Source organism: Nomascus leucogenys, chromosome 13 (genome assembly GCF_006542625.1).
Source record: "Nomascus leucogenys isolate Asia chromosome 13, Asia_NLE_v1, whole genome shotgun sequence".
Classification (NCBI taxonomy): domain Eukaryota; kingdom Metazoa; phylum Chordata; class Mammalia; order Primates; family Hylobatidae; genus Nomascus; species Nomascus leucogenys.
The window spans coordinates 83,259,497-83,278,360 of NC_044393.1; the positions used below are offsets into that span (position 1 = coordinate 83,259,497).

Below are 18,864 nucleotides of genomic sequence, written 5' to 3' on the forward strand. Positions count from 1 at the left end.
CTCCAAAAAAAAGAAAAAAAAATGTATGTGACTAATGAAACAAGACACTAAATATTTAATTTTCTTTAATTCTGAAAAATGTAAATGTAAGTAGTCACATGTGGTTAGTGGTGACCATACTGCACAGTGAAGCTCTCTATCATCTTTGTAAGTTGGCTTCACAGGTTAGTATGACACTAAAATTCAGTGATGCCAAGAGCTATTCAGTTCCACACAGAGACACCACAGGTGTGACCTCTTACCTGGTCAGCTGCTTCAGGACATTGCATGATTGGGCCTTACTGGTAAAGAACTAAGAAAAGACGTAGATGGCCAGAAGCAAACTTATCACTACTTTGAGACAAGGAATCCAGATGACTAGCTTATGGACAGCGGCTCAGGGTATCATTTCCATACACAAAATATAGAAGTGTATTGTTTACCTTTTCTTCAAAATGATAATTCCTAGAATCATGTTGGCAATTAGAGAACCCTGCAAAAGGAGACAACAGTAACAGAGAGGTTTAGTGCACTAGGAAAAAAAACAATGTAATTCGAGATGAATAGGAACATGGGCAAGGGGAAAAAACATGGAATGAAGGAGGCTAGGATGAATAATTAGTAAGATTTAGTTGTTCTTATGATGGCAAAAGTATAAACCATAAAAATCTTTTATGATGGCCAGGCGTGGTGGCTCACGCCCATAATCCCAGCACTTTGGGAAGCTGAGGTGGGCGGATCACCTGAGGTTAGGAGTTTGAGACCAGCCTAGCCAACATGGTGAAACTCTTGTCTCTACTAAAAAATACGAAACTTAGCTGGGCGTGGTGGCAAGCACCTGTAATTCCAGCTACTTCGGAGGCTGAGGCAGGAGAATCCCTTGAACCTGGGAGGTGGAGGTTGCAGTGAGCCAAGATGGCGCCATTGCACCTCCAGCCTGGGCAACAAGAGTGAAACTCCGTCTCCAAAAATATACGTATATATATATATTAAAAAAACCTTTTAAAGATGACAATGAGAATAAAAAGGATCAATTCTCAATATAGTCATTATCAGCCCTCCTTATAGGCATGTTTTGCATCCCATGAATACTGTATTTTCATATTTGTTCGAAAAAAATTCGCATATATGTGGACCTACGCAGTTTAAACCCATGTTGTTCAAGGGTCAACTGTAATTGCTCAGTGCTGAAGCCAGGGCTAGCAGGAATAAATGATATCATAGACTTATTTTTGTCAAAATTTCCATCACCTAATTTACAAGAGCTTCTAATAGGCTTCTCCCCATTACCTGCACCTTCCAACCCCGACCATTTGTTTTTTTCCCCTCAGATGGAGTTTTGCTCTTGTTGCCCAGGCTGGAGTGCGATGGTGCGATCTTGGCTCACCACAACCTCTGCCTCCCGGGTTCAAGCGATTCTCCTGCCTCAGCCTCCCAAGTAGCTGGGATTACAGGCATGTGCTACCACACCCAGCTAATTTTGTATTTTTAGTAGATGGGGTTTCCCATGTTGATCAGGCTGGTCTCGAACTCCCAACCTCAGGTGATCCACCCACCTCAGCCTCCCAAAGTGCTGGGATTACAGGTGTGAACCACTGTGCCCAGCCCCTGACCAGTTTTAATGGAAAAAGTCATGCAAGGATCTCTCTGTTCTCTAAAAAGGTGACAATCAATCAACAGGTGTTTATTGAAAGTCTACTATGTTTTCAATGCTTTGAAGGTCACCTTATTATAATTGCTTTGGAAACTCCCTTCGGGAACAGTACAATCTCACAAAAATCTCAGACCACATGGAAATGTTATCATCACAATTATCAGCCTTTTTTGCCTGGAGTGCTTTGGGAGAAACCCTACCTTCATCAAGAATTTCCCTTTATTATCTCAAGTCTCTGCTTAAAAAAAAAAAAAAAAATCAGAAAAGACAAGTATCTCTTTCATGTTCTAGAAGTAAATGTACTTTTATGAAAGAAGAAGAGATAAGAAATAAGTAAATAACATTAATAGCATGTTTGAATATAAAATCAAAGAGATGAGGGAAAATGAAGGTAAAATCTGTTTCCTAGGGAAAATTTAATTTTCTTTTTATTAATCACTCATTAGACCTCAGATGAATAAAAGTAAACCATCCACTTTGAGATTTCTCTTTTTGCCGTACTTCTCAGATGAAAGCCATCCTTGCTCACGCATTCACAAACCTATTCTTCTACCCAAGACCACTTACTACAAGACCCTTCTAGTTCTGCCATATATTAATCGATCTACTTAACTATACTTTTCAGAGGAACATACACACGTGACCCGGCAGCACTTACGGATCTAAATATCATATGCAGGGGCATAGCAATGTTGAGATTCAGGGCATAGTTGTTCACCACGCTCACGGTGAAGAACATGGTCACCATTATGGCATAGTACCTGAAATGCAGACAGAACAGCTCATCAAACAGAATCTAGGATTTCAAGAAAATCAAGTATAGGAAATATATATTTTTGGCTAAAAAGGCATTTTGCCTATTTCCTCTGCGTTACAAGATTGCATCACTATATGTGATGTCAACTACTAAGTACGTATCAAAATGCTTCACAAAGCCAGACTAACATGGGAAAGTGTGAGTTATAAAATACATTTAAAGAAACACTATTTAATATTTTTCAAGTATACATAGCAACTTAAAATGATTGTATTGGTTCTTTGTAAATAATTTTCATATACCTCTGAAGAACCTAAAAATGGCTGATTCTCTCAAATACTTCCTCTATACACTTGTTTGTACTGTTAATTTTCGCTGTTTCTAAAGAAAGTATTTGCTAAGTTAAGGATTGTTTTCAGCCTAGCAGCTGCTAAAATTCTCCCGCATTCTGAACTAGTGGCCTCCAAATTAATGAGGACATGGTTTGACTTGTACAGATTTTTATTTAAAATCAGGGTCTCTGTTTTTTGAAAGTTTATAGGTCTTAAAATAATAGAAACAAAAACTAAAAAAAAAAAAAAATCCAGTAACCCTAATAACTTAAAGGGATAAATACAAATGAATAATTATGAACAGATGAATTAAACAAATAATTTTACATTTGTATGTCATCACTGTGATTCAGAAAATACATAAGATGCCTTCTACATATATTGGGCCAAATCATATAAAATTGCCATTTTTATAGGTCAAAAAGAGTTGAATGTCAGAAATTTCATATGACTCAACTTACTATATTGAGTAAGAGAAAAAATAGCATTTAAAATAAGTGGCTAAAGAATGCAGGGCAAAGGCAAATAAGTGGTTCCATATTCTTCAGGAAATGTTGATCTTGGAGATTCCCAACCATTTTCCACCTTCACACATCTGAAGGATATGAATGACAGCACTGAGTCCTAAGTGATCTTCCCTGAAAGAACCCATTCTGCATTGCTAGTTAGGTGTGGAGCCATACACCACAACAGGCAGTCAAGCCAAGGCTAAATTAATATAGTCTGGAAAGTCTGAGGAACTTGACAATGAACACACATGCAAAATTACCAGCAAGAGCTTCTTCACAGCTTCTAAATAATATACTATCAGCGTCTTTACAAAGTTTCTTGCCAAATTTTCTTAGTTCTATCTTGAAGAGGTGCCATTTACAGAGTTTGTCAAGGTCTTTTAGGGTAATTAATTTAACTATTCCACATTGCTTGCCTAGAAATTGTTGATAGGGATGAATGACATGAGCAAAATTTTGATTATGGCTCCACCTACAGAAAATAAAATGGCCAACACACATAGGACATGCATGGGAATATGGTTATGAGGGCAAGATCACAGAGACCCTCAAAGGGCAGGATGGGGAGTCTGGACATCATTCAGAACATCATGGTAACCACAGAGTGGGGCAACATGATAAAATGATATTAAGTGAAATGGATGGATGAAGAGGTGGGAGGCAGGGAAGTCAGCCAGCTAGGATGCTATTATAAAAGATATGGTGACAAGGTATACTTCCTGATCTATGCTAGTGGTGGAGAGAATGGGGAGAGATAGTGGGAAGAGGCGGGAAAGGGCCAGAGGAGTCAAGAAATGCTGGGGCTTTTACTGCAATGTAAATGCTAGTCTTTAGGGGCAGAAAGTCTTATGCAGATACTAAAGCCAATGAAAAACTAAAAGTATCTGGAATATTTAGCATCACATTGGGAACTTTAAAAGTATAATATTAATAAAATTCAGCCAGATTTTCTATAGCAGGCTATGTAGGAATGCAGCAAAAGAAAACCAACAAAGATGGGCCTTCATACTTGGATATATTCATACCAGAATGTCGCTCTAAACGGGAGTAAGTGACATCATCCTACTAAATACTCACAATTGGATGGATTACACTTTTATCTCAAGTCACTCTCAGCAAGAAGGCTGAGTTTTCAATACATTGTTTAACATAAGAACTGCCCTGTTTTCTATTTGGCTCCATAAGTACAATTATGTAAATTTGGACTCATGTACTACAAGTCTGGCATCAACAAATTTTGACTTCGCTTGCCATTCATTTTCTTTTAATTGAGGTGAAATTCACATAACATAAAATTAACCACTTTAAAGTGAACAATTCCGTGGCATTTAGTACATTCACAAAGTTATATAACTACTACCTCTATTTATTTCCAAAAGCCATTCGATTTTAAAAAGAAACAAGGATACTCCTCTTTTAGAATGTTTGATAACTTTACCAACACAGAAGACAGCACAAAATTTGTGGTCACACTAGACCTTCTGACTAATCCTATACTAAATAAGAACACACACACATACACACTCTTGTCTCCATCATGGTTATTTTAAATCTTGTGGTGGAACTTTTATTTTGGAAGTAGGCACCCTGGATTTTCACAACATATTAAATTCAGAAAATGACTTATTATTCTACTGATATCTTTGAAATAAATCTTCTAAAAGAATGTCTTATCCTCCTTTTATACAGGTACCACCTCTTTACTTTCTTAAAAAATCCAAAAGCTAAAAGAGACTCTAATGTACCATACCTTATTGGGATAGCTGGTGGCTTCCTTCCCAAATCAGCTTCAAAGAGGAAGCCTTCCACAGCAATAAATAAAAATTGTGCAAATGTCACAATGTTCCCACATCCTGGATGCTTCCTGTATAGTGAATAACAAAAGAGGGGGTGAAGGCACAAAAATTGAGATAAAGAACCCTAAAATGCATTCCAATTAGAGGGCCAGAATAACAGGGTGGATGGATTTCGATTGCCCACTGTCCTTTATCTTAATCCTCATAGCCTTTGGATCACATATACTTAGCATTGATCTCACAGAGAAGAATGTCAAGCTTTCTTATTTTACTCTTCCTTGCGTGTACCAGGCCATGAGTGAGAATTACTGTGACACACTTGTTCCCAGAACTATGATACAGCCTTCCTAGTAAACTGCAGGAAATTGGTCATATGTTCTTACTGGGATCTTTGCTTCACCAAAAAGGTCTCTAATCAGGATCCCAGTCAGCTTAGGTAGCAAAGCCCAGGGACAGAAATATGCTCAGGTCTCCTGGAATGTTTATATATCCCTCCTAACCAGGAATCACCAAGACTGCTGTGAAACAAAAAATGGACCCAGTGTTGATGATAGGAACATTACTTTAAATGGTGCCCAGCAATGGGGCAAAATTGGTTCTTGGGATGGGGGGGAATCTTACTCTTTTTATAATAATAAAGTACAAATATACATATAGTACCTGAACCAGTACACACTATAATTATCTATGGCGGGGGAGGGATTAAGAAAATAACGTCTAAAAACTATTCTGGAGGAGGCATAATGAACAAAAGACTGAAAAACACTGCCATAGTCTACTATTCTCTACAGCCCTCAACCCAGTGTTTTGAATATATTAGGCACTCAAAAAACGTTTGTGGAATTCAATAGATTCTCTTTAGTGATCTACGAAACAGTTGGGGAAGATTCCCCACGTTCAACAGTGATTGTTAGGAACAAATTTACAAAGTTAAAAACTTCCTCCTGACATTCATCTTGAGGTACTCTGAAAACTAGTCATTTAAAATGTTCAGGTTTTCTTGAGCTTGTCTTCCACTCAGCTCTGCTCAATCACTGGAAGAAGAACAAAGTGAGCAGTTATCTTTGCTCTCCTGAAGCTTCCAGATTTCCTGTAATACCAATATTCACCCGCTTTCGTATTCTGTGTTTTCATCTTTTTTTTTTTTTTTTTTGAGACAGAGTCTCGCTCTGTCGCCCAGGCTGGAGTGCAGTGGTGCGATCTTGGCACACTGCAAGCTCCGCCTCCTGGGTTCACGCCATTCTCCTGCCTCAACCTCCTGAGCAGCTGGGACTACAAGCCCCCGCCATCAGGCCCGGCTAATTTTTTTGTATTTTTTCAGTAAAGGCAGGGTTTCACTGTGTTAGCCAGGATGGTCTCGATCTCCTGACCTTGTGATCCACCCGCCTCGGCCTCCCAAAGTGCTGGGATTACAGGCGTGAGCCACCACGCCGGGCCTCTGTGTTTTCATCTTGACCAAAGGCATTTACCTGAAGCTGGTGAAGGGAGGGATGTAACTGTATTATTACACCTTAATATAATGCTACTTACCAGAAACGACTCCATTCTCCATTGGTGGTATTAGTATTATACAGCAATGCCAAGATATACAAGTCCTTAAATATACCCATTAGGCACAAAAATAAGACAACGCAGGCATGAGCCATTCTTCTACAGAGCTAGGCTTACTAACTGAAGCAGAACTGTTGCTACTCTTTAAGCTCTGCTGCCTATGAAGGTTTCCTTGAAAACTGCTTTCTATTCAATTCGACAAGTTCTCTTTTAGCACTTCTTATGTTCAAAGGACAAGGCTAAATGCAGGAATCCATAAATAATCATGTAAGACATTTACCTCATTCAAGGAGCTAATTAAAACCATTAGCCTAAATATGAGCAACAGAAGGAACTTTAACTCTAGATGGTTCCTAGCACGGTGATTTGGAACTCGGGCCAGCCTACTCTGCTCTTTAAAAATCTGTTTCCCAAATGGTCGGCATGGTGGCTGGCTCACGCCTATAATCCCAGCACTTTGGGAGGCTAAGGCAGGTGGCTCACCTGAGGTCAGGAGTTCGAGACCAGCTTGGCCAACATGGTGAAACCCCGTCTCTACTAAAAATACAAAAATTAGCCAGGTGTGGTGGTGCATGCCTGTAATCCTAGCTACTCGGGAGGCTGAGGCAGGAGAATCACTTGAACCTGGGAGGTGGAGGTTGCAGTGAGCCGAGATCATGCCACTGCCCTCCAGCCTGGGTGACAAAGCGAGACTCTTGTCTCAAAAACAAACAACAACAAAAAAACCTATTTACCCAAAGAGGCTCACTGTCCCACTTCTAATTTGATTAGTCCGGGGTAGGACCCTGGAATCTGTACTTTTAAAAGCTTTCCACTTGATTGTCACATGCAGCCAGGTTGGAGAAATACCAGTCGAGGTGCAGGGAAAGGGCTGAGAGTGTATGTGAGTGCATGTGTCACTGTGTATGCACAGGTAGTTCTCAGGTGCTGACACAAGGTTGAGAACCACTATGCTCCACTGTGCTTAAAAGTACACACTGACATGCGAGATGCTGCTCTGTCACTTGCTATGTGACAGAAGTGAATTAATTTATCTAAGTCTAGTGTTTTTATCTTTAAAATGGAAACCATATGAGTGCCTATCTCTGATTTATTGTAGAGTAAATGAGCCATCCCTGAAAAGCACTTAACACAGTGCCTGCCACAGAGTGAAAAAGGCAAATATGATGACCAGTATTTAGGATCTTGCATACTGAAAGGTCTTCAGCCTTTAAAAGGTCTTCACCCATTTAAAGACATTCCAGTTGACTAAGTTTTATCATCTCTAAAATGAAAGTGACTTCACTGTTGTAGTGAGTATTCAATGAGAAAATACATTTAAGTGCCAAGCACAAGATGTAATCCAAAAGAGGCTTCAAAGTTTCCTTCTATGTTCTCTTTAACAAGCTTAGGCCAAGTCAACTGAAGAACAATTATCAAGACCCAATTATGTGTAGAGTTAGGTGGCAGCTTCCAGAGAGCCCCCAACTTGAATGGGACTGGATCCCTGCCCAAGAAGATGACAATATGAGAGAGCCAGACATGAAGAAGGAGGCCGTCAGAAGCCAGCGCCTTAGCAGGGATGGTGACGGGACAGACCATGTCCCATTTACCTTTCTGCTCTCACTTTCGGGTCAGTGACCCACATTCACTCAAGCAAGAGAATGAATGTGAGGGTTCCAATGTGATCTAGAATCTTTAAATGGGGCCCATTTATCTTTCTACAAAAGATAAAAAGAGATTTAAAAAATGATTCACATGGCATGTGTATTCTCTATAGGATTTTTTAAAAGGACATCTTAGTACTTTTTATTATATGGAGGTGCGTATTGATATGCCCATTTCATTCCATTGCTAAAGACGCTGAGAGTCCCATTGCACTGTGTGAGTTAAGTCTCCCAGGGGTCAACAGCAAATAAATGGCATTTGCGGTTACCCTTAGCATTATGATTAATACAATTCAGTGGAGTTTGGTATGGGTTTTTAGTTGTGCAATAATTGCCACTATCTAATGTTAGGACACTCCCAAGAGATACTCCATTCCCATTTTAAGTCACTTCCCATTTCTTCCTTTTCCTGGTCCAGCAATAACCCTAATCTACTTTTTGTTTCTATTTCTATAGAATTTAAAAATCTCCCTAACGTACTCAAATAATTTAATTTTTGAAAGCTCAACTTATGAAGCCTTTTCGAAACACACTGTTGCATAGCTACCAATGGAATTATTTATTTTAACTTGAATATTTCATTTTAAAACTTCAGAGTAAAAACTTGGATACCCTAATCTTGTTTTCTTGGGCTCTATTCCTCAGGAATTGTAATCACCAACTGCAAACAGTTCCTCTTACTTTGAATTCTCTTGGCAAAAATTCGAATTTTTATTTAAAAAAGAATGCAACTTTGAAGAGAATGAATTGGGCAGATAGTTTATGCCTTTTGCATTTCTTTTGCTGAATTTAGGAAACTTTAATTCAAGATCAGGCAGTTGAATGAAAAATAAAATAGGAAAAAAAAGTTTCAGATTGTTTTTCTGATGTAAGGCATGCAATATCTTGCCTAGTTAGTTAGCTGGTGTGTGTATATCTTGTTTCCAAGGTACAATGTAAGCTCCCTAAGGAGGAATATCAAGGCACTCATCCATTACTACCTATCTGCTCTGTCCACTCATTGTGTTTTATTATTGGTCCCAATCATAGGTATAAAAATCAGAAAGAAAAGCCTAAATTTATTTTCCAATTTGGGGAAAATTGTTAAAAATGTCCTCTTCTTCCTGCAAGTCACTTAGCATTTATATTTAGTGTTATACTTGCTACTTATTAGGGCACCTAATGGCTCCAAGCCAGCCAATATAAAAAGCACAGTTCCTAGGCTATACAAATTTATGGGCCTTCCACTGTGATGTCCCAAGATAAAGTCACAAATTCCAAGGCCATATCTAAAGGCCATCTGGTTCAACTAGCTCTTATTTTACTGATGTGTAACACAAGAAGTGGAGACTTGTCTTAGGAAAGGGCTCTATTCAGTCTGGTGCACCACTGATTATTTTAATAAATGCACCTCCTCACCAGTTTATGAAAACCCATTGTTTTATGCAAAAATGCAGATTTACAAAAAATATATAAGAAATGATGATTTATTTACAAATTATTCAAAATATTTTAAATAGAACTTCCTATAATGCGTGAAAATATTGTATAAAATTAGATTTGTCCATAACTTTGCAGGAACATAAATATATAAAAAAGAAATATATCTTTCTTTTATATATTAAAGTAATATATCTGTATTGAAACCAAGTTGTTGGAGAGAATGGGAAGCCCTACAAGTGTGCTTTAGGCTTTACATGTGCATCTCACTTCATCCTTCAAAACTCTGTGAAGCTGGAAGAACCATCATCACCATCACCCGCTTTTACAGTTGGGTCAGACTCAGGGAGATCAAGTAATTCAGTCAAGGGCTCACTAACTAGTAAAGAGGGGATTCAGTTGCTTGCATATTCTCATGTCATATAGCCTTTGGCAAGATTTAATTTAATGGCATATTCAACACAAATATTACCATTATTCCCTTACTTTCATTTCCATGGCTGGCCCGATGATATCACTTTTTTATATTTTCTTTTTTTATTTTTTGAGACGTAGTCTCGCACTGTTGCTCAGGTTGGAGTGCAACAGTGCTATCTCGGCTCACTGCAACCTCCGCCTCCTGGGTTCTAACGATTCTCCTGCCTCAGCCTCCTGAGTAGCTGGGATTACAGGTGTCTGCCACCACGCCCAGCTAATTTTTGTATTTTTAGTAGAGATGGGGTCTCACCATGTTGGCCAGGCTGGTCTTGAGCCCCTGACCTCGTGATCCACCCACCTCAGCCTCCCAAAGTGCTGGGATTACAGGTGTGAGCCACTGCGCCTGGCCAACTTTTTTATATTTTCAAACCAATTGTTGCCAAAGTGGCCTTCCTTTAAAAGTGTATCAGATTTACAGTTGGAAACAATTTTGTTGTCATTTTTATATCCCTCACCACCTATTCTCAAGTCAAATAACAGATCTTTATCAACTTTCTGTATAAAAAAATTTCAAGCTCCGGAACAGCAAAACTTAACCCCACACAGTTTACCTTAAGTAAACTGGTTGCTTCGGGATGATTTAATCAATGGTATAAAATAAAATAAACTTCTAGTAGGTACCACATGAAGAAGTGGATGACCAAAATCTATAAGCTGCTCAAGTTCAAAACTGGCAGGGAGGTTGAAAAAGGTATTGGACTAGGAGCTTAGATATCTTGGGTCCCATTTCTGGCTCTGCCACTTACAAGTAGTGAAAGGTCACCTAACTTCTTTGGACCATTTCCACTTCAGTAAAACAGTTTATAATTCTTGACCTATCTTCTGCACAGGATTGTTTGGATGATCAACAGAGATACAAGTTAAGTATCTCTCATCTGAAAATCTGAACTCTGAAATGCTCTAAAAAATCTGAAACTTTTTGAGCACTAATATGATGCTGCAAGTGAAAATTCCACACCTAACACCTTTGCTTTCTGATAGTTCAATGTATACAAACTTTAATTCATGTACAAATTATTAAAAATATTGTATACAATTACCTTCAAGCTAAGGTTATGTGTATAAGCTGTATAAGAAACACAAATGAATTTGTGTTTAGATTTGGGTACCATCCCTAAAAAATCTCATTATGTATATGCAAATATTCCCAAATCAAAAAAAAAATACAAAATAACACCCATTCCCAAGCATTTCAAATGAAGGATACTCAACTTGTAATGTATAGATGCAGAAACACGAGCTAGAGAACACTATAGGTATTGTTTTACTGCCAGGAAAAGGAAGCCCAGAGAGGCTAAGCGACTTGAAGGGCTATACAGCCAGTGGATGACGGAGCCAAGAGTGAAATTCACAACACAGCTTTTTAGTCCTGGAGCCTTTTCCATACCACCTGTTGTCTTTTCTGTAGTAGCTTCTATCCACCGAACTTTGCACATTCAAAGTGACCTCAAAGAGCCCTCTCGGGTCACTTGGACTGATCTTCCACATATTTTTTTTTTTTTTCTTTTTGCAAGCCACCTCAAAGAGCACTCTCGGGTCACGTGGACTGATCTTCCACATAAAAATCTGTTCTACCGCATCATTTATGTATGTTTGGGCAAAGTACTCATAACCATCTCCAAGGCCAATAAAGCAAATGCTTTGCAGGATGCCGTAATAAAAATAAAACTTTCTTTGCAGCATGTACAAAGTCAGACTGCTTTATACGTCAAAAACCTTTGCTCAGGTCCAGCCTGGGCCATTTAACAGGATCGAAAAAAGAGCTAGAGCTGGATGGGAAGGAAGAGGGAGAGTGGTTTGGTGAAGGAACCTTGGTTCTGACACTAGCTCTCTGCCGACCTTGGACTGGTCATGTGAAAAACTCTTCAGGCTTCAATCCCCGCCGAGTGTGGAAAAGGGGTAACGACAGCAACACCCTGAGTGTTCCCCTCGCAGGAATGCTTTGAAACTGTTAGGCGGGACTGCGGCTGGTGCGCAGTTTTGGGAAGCAGCGGACTCAGCGGAGTCCCAGGCTGCCCAGACAGGAAGGATTGTTGGGGGGCTCAGGCCGTCCTGCCCCGGGCTCCGTGGGCGGCGGGGTGGGGACAGGGCATGGGCGCGTCCCGGGGGGACCTCTCCTCCGGCTTCCTCCGCCCCGCCCCAGGAGACCGGGTGCGGCCCGAGCGGGTCACTCACCGGGCCAGGAGCTCTAGGAAGATCACGTTACTGCAGCAGCCTGCGAACACCAGGCCCACCGCCAAGGCCGGGCGCATGGCCGGTGCAGGCTTGGGGGAGCGAGAGCACAGAGTAAGCGCCCGCCTATACCGCTACCCCAGGACGCCGACCTCCTGCCTCCCCGCAGCGCAGCACATCGCACCGTCCTGGAGAGCCGCTCTCACTGGGGGCCGCCGCGGTCTCCTCTTCCCCAGCGGCCAACACCGACGCTGCCACCAAGGAGCTGTAGTTCTCAGTCAGCCTCGGTCCCATTCATCAGAGGGGGCGTCCGAGCCCCGGCCAGACTACTGTCCCAGGATGCCGTGCACCTTTACGTCAGGCTGCGTCCTTCCCGCTTCCGCCAGGCAGCTCCGCCAGAGAGGACAGGGGAAGGAGGTGCCCGGCATGGCTCGCGCGATAGGCGGCCGCGGGGCTTGCTGGGAAATGAAGTCCCAAAGTTGTCAGTGTTTCTTGCGAGACCGCCCAGAGCGGAGAAGTAACTCGGCCGCCAGGGTCACAACAAACTTGCTGGCAGCGGCGGCACTAGAGCTGTGACTGCTCGTTGGAGGTGTTCTAGCATCTGAAACAACTCTGCTTTCTGAACTTTTATATATATATCTTTGGTGACTCTATTATGCTGCCAGGATTAAGAACCACTGAGAATTCAAGTAAAGCAATGGCTCTCAACCACGTCTGTACATTGGAATCACTTGGAGAGCTTTAAAGATGACTGATAGCCAAGTCCCACCCCCAGGGATTCTGATTTAATTAGGCTGAGGAGCAACCTTAAAGGTGATCTGTTGATATTATCCCTAATCCTATCTCTTTAAGGTACTCCCTTCCTTTACCTCCGTGGTTCTCAAACTTAGCTGCGCAGTCAAATCACCTGGGGGCTTTGAAAACTGCAAACGTCCAGGCACTTCTACTGGCAAAAATGCCTGTATCAGCAATCAGATTTTTAATGGTGAAAAGAAGGCACACTTCCCTCTTCTTACAGTGGAATTCTCATAGCACTTACAATCTGAGCCATTCGATTTGACACTTATTTACTCAATAAACAAATGTTTGTTAAGCCCATATTATGTACATAAGCTAGTGCTGCATTGCTCTTTATTTGTAAAATAGGTATGCACACTTTATCCACCCAGCAAGACTAGTTTTGTTTGTTTGTTTTGAGACGGAGTCTCGCTCTGTCGCCCAGGCTGCAAGACTAGTTTTTAAGGGAAACGTGTTTACACTTCCTTTCTGCTTCCCAGTGTCTACTATAAAAGGTTAGCATCACTGCTCAGTATTTTACCACATCAAATATTTCCGTTGTAATTGAATCCAACAGCAATAGCAAAGCACACAGTACAAAGCTAGGTAGGATTTTGGAATGCTATATTGTTTTTGCTATTTCCTGTGAGACATGAACACTCTGAAGTCTTTCTCGAGATCTACAAAATAGTTTGGAATGCTTTTTTCCCAATCCGTGGCTGAGAGATCACATTGGAATCATCTGAGGTACTCGTTATCGAGTGCAGAATGTTGGGTCTCACTTTAGACCTACCAAGTCAAAATCCTTGTGTATGTGTTCTAGAAACTTGTATTTTTAACAAGCACTCCACGTTCTAATTCTAATGCATTCTAGAATTTGAGAACTGCTGTCTTAAAAAGGTGAGTAGGAAGAAGAACTAACATGAATAGAATGCCTACTACCTGTGAAATTCAGTATTTAATGAGCACTCGTCTTGAGTCTGCACAGTGCTGGCACATTACAACAATGAATTGTATATATATATATATATACATATATATGTATATATAACAGTTATATTCATATATATGTATATATAACAGTTATATTCATATATATGTATATATACCAGTTATATTCATATATATGTATATATACCAGTTATATTCATATATACATATACACACACACACATATATATATAAAACTGGTATATATACAGGTATATAGTAGTACCAGTTCTACCTCAGACCAAGTAAAGTAGACTATCTGGGAGTGAGGCTGAAGCAATGATAATATCTCCACCTCCACTATAGATAATCCTGCCAAGAGGAAGGCTGATCTGGATTTTCATCTGGATTTCATTAGAGGTGATTTCTCTTCACACAGACCTTCATTTTCCATATATGCCAAGAGTTTGGAAGCCCTTAAAGGATGTTCTAAACATTTCTCTTTACATCTCAGATAAAAACCCAAGCATGTCTAAGTGATTGAACAAGAAAAAAATGGCCTAAGTACTGTAATATCTGCATGAGTTCTGTATCTTCCTTCCTCCCTCCACATTTCTGTCTTGACCTACTGCAGTGAGTATTAATTTAATGTGCATGTTAATCACTTGGGGATCTTGTTAAAATGCAGATTCTGATTCACTAGGCCTGCAGCATGGCCTGAGATTCTGCATTTCTAAGTAGCTCCCGGGTGATGCTGGTGCTACTGACCTGTTGACTGCACTTAGAGAGCAGAAGCCTGTAAAATCATTAACTCTGAAGACCTCTCTATCCTCCCCTCTCATTTGCTCAGAGCACTCTTGCTAGCAAACTTGTTCTCAGACCGAAATCATGCTCAAAGAAACTAACTTATCTTTCTTCCTCCCTCATTTTACCATCAACTATCTTTAAAGAGTAATCTACATTCATAGTCTCTACTTGTTAAACCTCCAATCAGCTTCTTAAACTACTCTGATCAATGCGAGGGTATTAAAAGCAGTTCTGTTTAGAGCCGTAATGACTTTTTAATTCTCAAAACCATATAACACAGTCTCACCTTACTTGATCTGGCAGTGGCTTTTTACAATGAAAACCCAATATTTCTTGACATTCTCTTGTCCCTCTGTTTATAAGACATGAGTTTCCTGTTTCTCTTTTGACTTCTCTGACTTATGCTTTCCAGTTTCCTTAATGGGCTCTCCTCCTCTGACCTCTGGGTTCTCCTTTCAGAGTTCCATCATTTATCCCCTCTTCTTATTGCCCTGCACATGTTCTCTCAGCGATTTCACCTCTGGAACTTCTGCCATTGCCATATGGAACAGTGATCCTGCGTGTGTGTCTATGTACAGCCCCCATCTCCCTTGTGTCCTCAATCAAAATTTCCAGTGTCTTTGGAATGTTCACTAATATTTCCCTGTAAACCCCTCACCATCAGGGCATACACATTTCATTACCTACCCTCCCTAATAGGCCTTTATTTCTATTAAGAACATCGTACCCTACTTCTTCTCTTTGGGAAAAACCTGAAAGATTTCGGTCTTCCTCTTTTTTCCACTGCACATTTATTTGCTCTTTATATCCCATCGGTTCCACCTCACAAGTATCTCTAGATTCCAGCCTTTCTTTTCCATTCCCATTGACATCCACTTCTTCTCCTGTAAAGGCCTCCTAACATCTTGGTGCCTTCAGCCTCTGTGTTCTTCAACCCATCCTCCCTGCTGCCTCCAGGCTGATTCCAAAAACAAACCCAAAATCTTCATGTCCCATTGCTATTCTAAGATGTCGGTTCTAATTGTGTAGTATGACGTAACAAACCACCCCAAACTGTAGTGATTCAAAGCAAAACAAACAAACAAAAAACCCCACACACTGTGTTTCTCACTCAGGTTCTGTGTGTTGAATGTGCCCAGCACACAGCTGCTCTGCCCTGTTGGGGTTCTCATGCAGTTGCAGTCAGATGTGGGCTGGGGTTGGAGTTCCCTGAAGGCTTGAAAGGGTTGATCCCCGAGATGGCAGGAGCAAGTCTCTTAACATGGTGTCTCTTAGGCTGTGCTTGCTCACAACATGGTGGATTCAGGATAGTTGGAATTCTTAAATGGTAACTTGTTTCCCCTGGAACAAGCATTCCAAGATATTAAGGCAGAAGCCGTGGTGGCCTCTGAAGTCACACAGTGCCACTTGTACCACATTATATTGATTCCATAGGACCAAGCCTGATTCATTGTGGGAGAAAACTAACAAAATCATCAGTTGTGCCAGTGTGGGAGGGAAGTCTTTGACATCTAGCTATATACAATATTCTTGACTCCTTGTGTAAAAGTCACGCTTAGTAGAAGCCATATAAACATCACAATCAAGCCTTAGTTTACCTCTTTGGTTTTACCTTGTGTCATTCTCCCTAGGGCTACCTGGGCTCCACCCACATAAACTCACTCTCTTCCCTGAGTTTACAGTAACTTTCAAAATTCCCACCTGTGCATATGCTGTTCTGTCTGCTTGGAATATCCTTTTCTCTTTAGCCAACTCCTGTTCATCCTTTTACGGTGGCCAGAGAGGACAGTAGAGTGAGTAGATACCTCTATATTGTGCAGGAGGAAGGTGCTGTGCTAAGATGTCACTTTTCTCTGTGTAGATTTTCTTTCCTTTCCTTTCCTTTTTTTTTTTTTTTTTTGGAGGGGGAGTTTTTCTCTTGTTGCCCAGGCTGAAGTGCAATGGCGTGATCTTGGCTCACTGCAACCTCTGCCTCCCGAGTTCAAGCGATTCTCCTGCCTTGGCCTCCTGCATAGCTGGGATTACAGGTGCCCACCACCACACCTGGCATATATATATGTGTGTGTGTGTGTGTGTGTGTGTGTGTGTATATATATATATATATATATATATATATATATATATATATATATATATATATATATACATATATATATATATATACATATATATATATATATATATATACATAGTATTTTTAGTAGATAGGGGGTTTCACCATGTTGGCCAGGCTGGTTTCGAACTTCTGATCTCAGGTGATCCACCTGCCTCAGCCTCCCAAAATGCAGGGATTACAGGAATGAGCTACTGCTCCTGGCTGCTTTTCAATGAACCATTCATGGCCTCCTTCTCTATACCTCCAGCACTCCTCCATATCCCCACTAATCCATTAATCATGTTGCACTGTAGTTACCTGTTTTCATGTTGGTCTCCCATGCTAGACTAAGCCTTTTATGAACAGGATCCACATGTAACTAATTTATCTCTAGATCCTCAGCATCTTACATGGTGACTGGTACACAATATGTGCATATACTTTCTATTCAATGAATGAATGAATGAATATTCAGCTTGACATAGTCAAATAATTCACACCTCATGAATATATTATATTTTTCAGCTTGACTAATTTTAAAAATGTCAACATCAAAAATGTACTGCTCAGTGAATTTGCATGAACAGTGGTGTATAACCAGTACTCAGGTTAGGAAATAAATGAGTACTAGCATTCCAGCAGCTCCTGTGCCCCATTCCAATCACTAACCCCCTCCAAGGGCAAGCACTGTTCTGACTTTCTAGCACCAAAGGTAAGTTTGGTCTGCTTTTGTGCTTTACATAAATGGAATCATGCAGTATATTTCTTTTGTTTCTGCTTTTTTTGCTCAACATTATGTTGTCAGTTCAGCTATGTTGCTGTGTGTATTTGTAGCTCATTTATTCTTATTGCTGCATCACATTTCCTTGTATGAATATACTACAATTTATTTGTTCTCTGGTGATGGACAATTTGGCTATTATCAATAGTGCTACTATGAAATATCTTGTACATATCTTTTGTACATTTCTATTGGATATCAGCGTATCAATTAAGGTCCAGTCAGGAGACAAAAATTATATAGTAATTTGAACAAAGAAAGTTTAATATAAAGAATTACTAACTAGTAGTATTAACTAGAATATTAACTACTATAAAGGATTAAAAGAACTCCCCAAATTATAGGACTAGCAGATACAAGGAGTAGCCACTACATAAGACTGAGTCAGACTACCCAAGAAAAGAACATATTTGGAAAAGGGCCCTCTCCCCTCCTCCCCAAATGGAGATTCAGATCTCATTGAAGAGGGTAGGGCTGCTGTCCTCTGGCTAGCAGAGAAGTTCAGTGAGGTGCTGATGAAACTCACTTAGGGTCATCCTCTGGGGTCCAGGTAGGGCACTGGTCAGCTCGTTGAGAAGCTGCTGGTGGAAGTTTTGTACTTGCTAGGAAGCTGGGTGGAGCTCTGGCAGAATTTTCTGGATACCAGCTGTAAGGATACTACTTAATTCACCAGGGTGAATTCCCCAGGGTATCCTACATGCTGGCTGAGCACTGCGTGAGCAACATGGAAGAAAGCACACCAGAACCAGAACTCCTCCCTCAGTGTCCCTGCAGCCCCCTCTGTGACAAAGCTCCACACTGTGCCCCCAATTAGAGAAGAAACGTCCCCAGGGTCCAGCTCCAGCATCCCAAACGAGGCCATGAAGGGTGGATTTGGAGCGGATAGGCCATAAATTGACAACTAGAACATCCAAGAGTTTTTTTCGGGGTCATGTCAACTTCAACATTTTGTTTTATCATAAAACCAAAGTTATGAAGTACAGTCATGATTTCATCTCACAGATCTTTTTTCTTCTTTTATTACCCTGAGTTCAGAATTCTAACATTTTTGCATGAATAGCAACTTCTTAGACACCAGCTGTGCTCACCATGTTTAAACCTCTTCACAGTCCTCTTACTTTATAAAGAAGGATCTATTGCTTTGGGAATGTCCATCGTCTTTGACCTAGTGTTGTCAGTGGG

The 18,864-nt window shown here is 40.5% G+C and overlaps 1 protein-coding gene across 2 annotated transcripts in view; it reads right to left on the reverse strand.

Annotated features, from left to right (window-relative positions):
• The window catches only part of SLC35B4 (solute carrier family 35 member B4), a 32,637-nt gene extending 19,905 nt beyond the window's left edge, over positions 1–12,732 (reverse strand). For both annotated transcript variants that reach the window (XM_030825833.1, XM_030825832.1), the window contains exons 1-4: positions 12,296–12,732; positions 4,982–5,095; positions 2,292–2,394; positions 423–472 (exon numbers count right to left, since the gene is read on the reverse strand). In XM_030825833.1, coding sequence (XP_030681693.1) covers positions 423–472; positions 2,292–2,394; positions 4,982–5,095; positions 12,296–12,372 — 344 coding nt within the window. In that variant the 5' untranslated portion in view covers positions 12,373–12,732. The remainder of the gene's footprint in view (positions 1–422; positions 473–2,291; positions 2,395–4,981; positions 5,096–12,295) is intronic.
• Between the last annotated feature and the right edge of the window lie 6,132 nt (positions 12,733–18,864).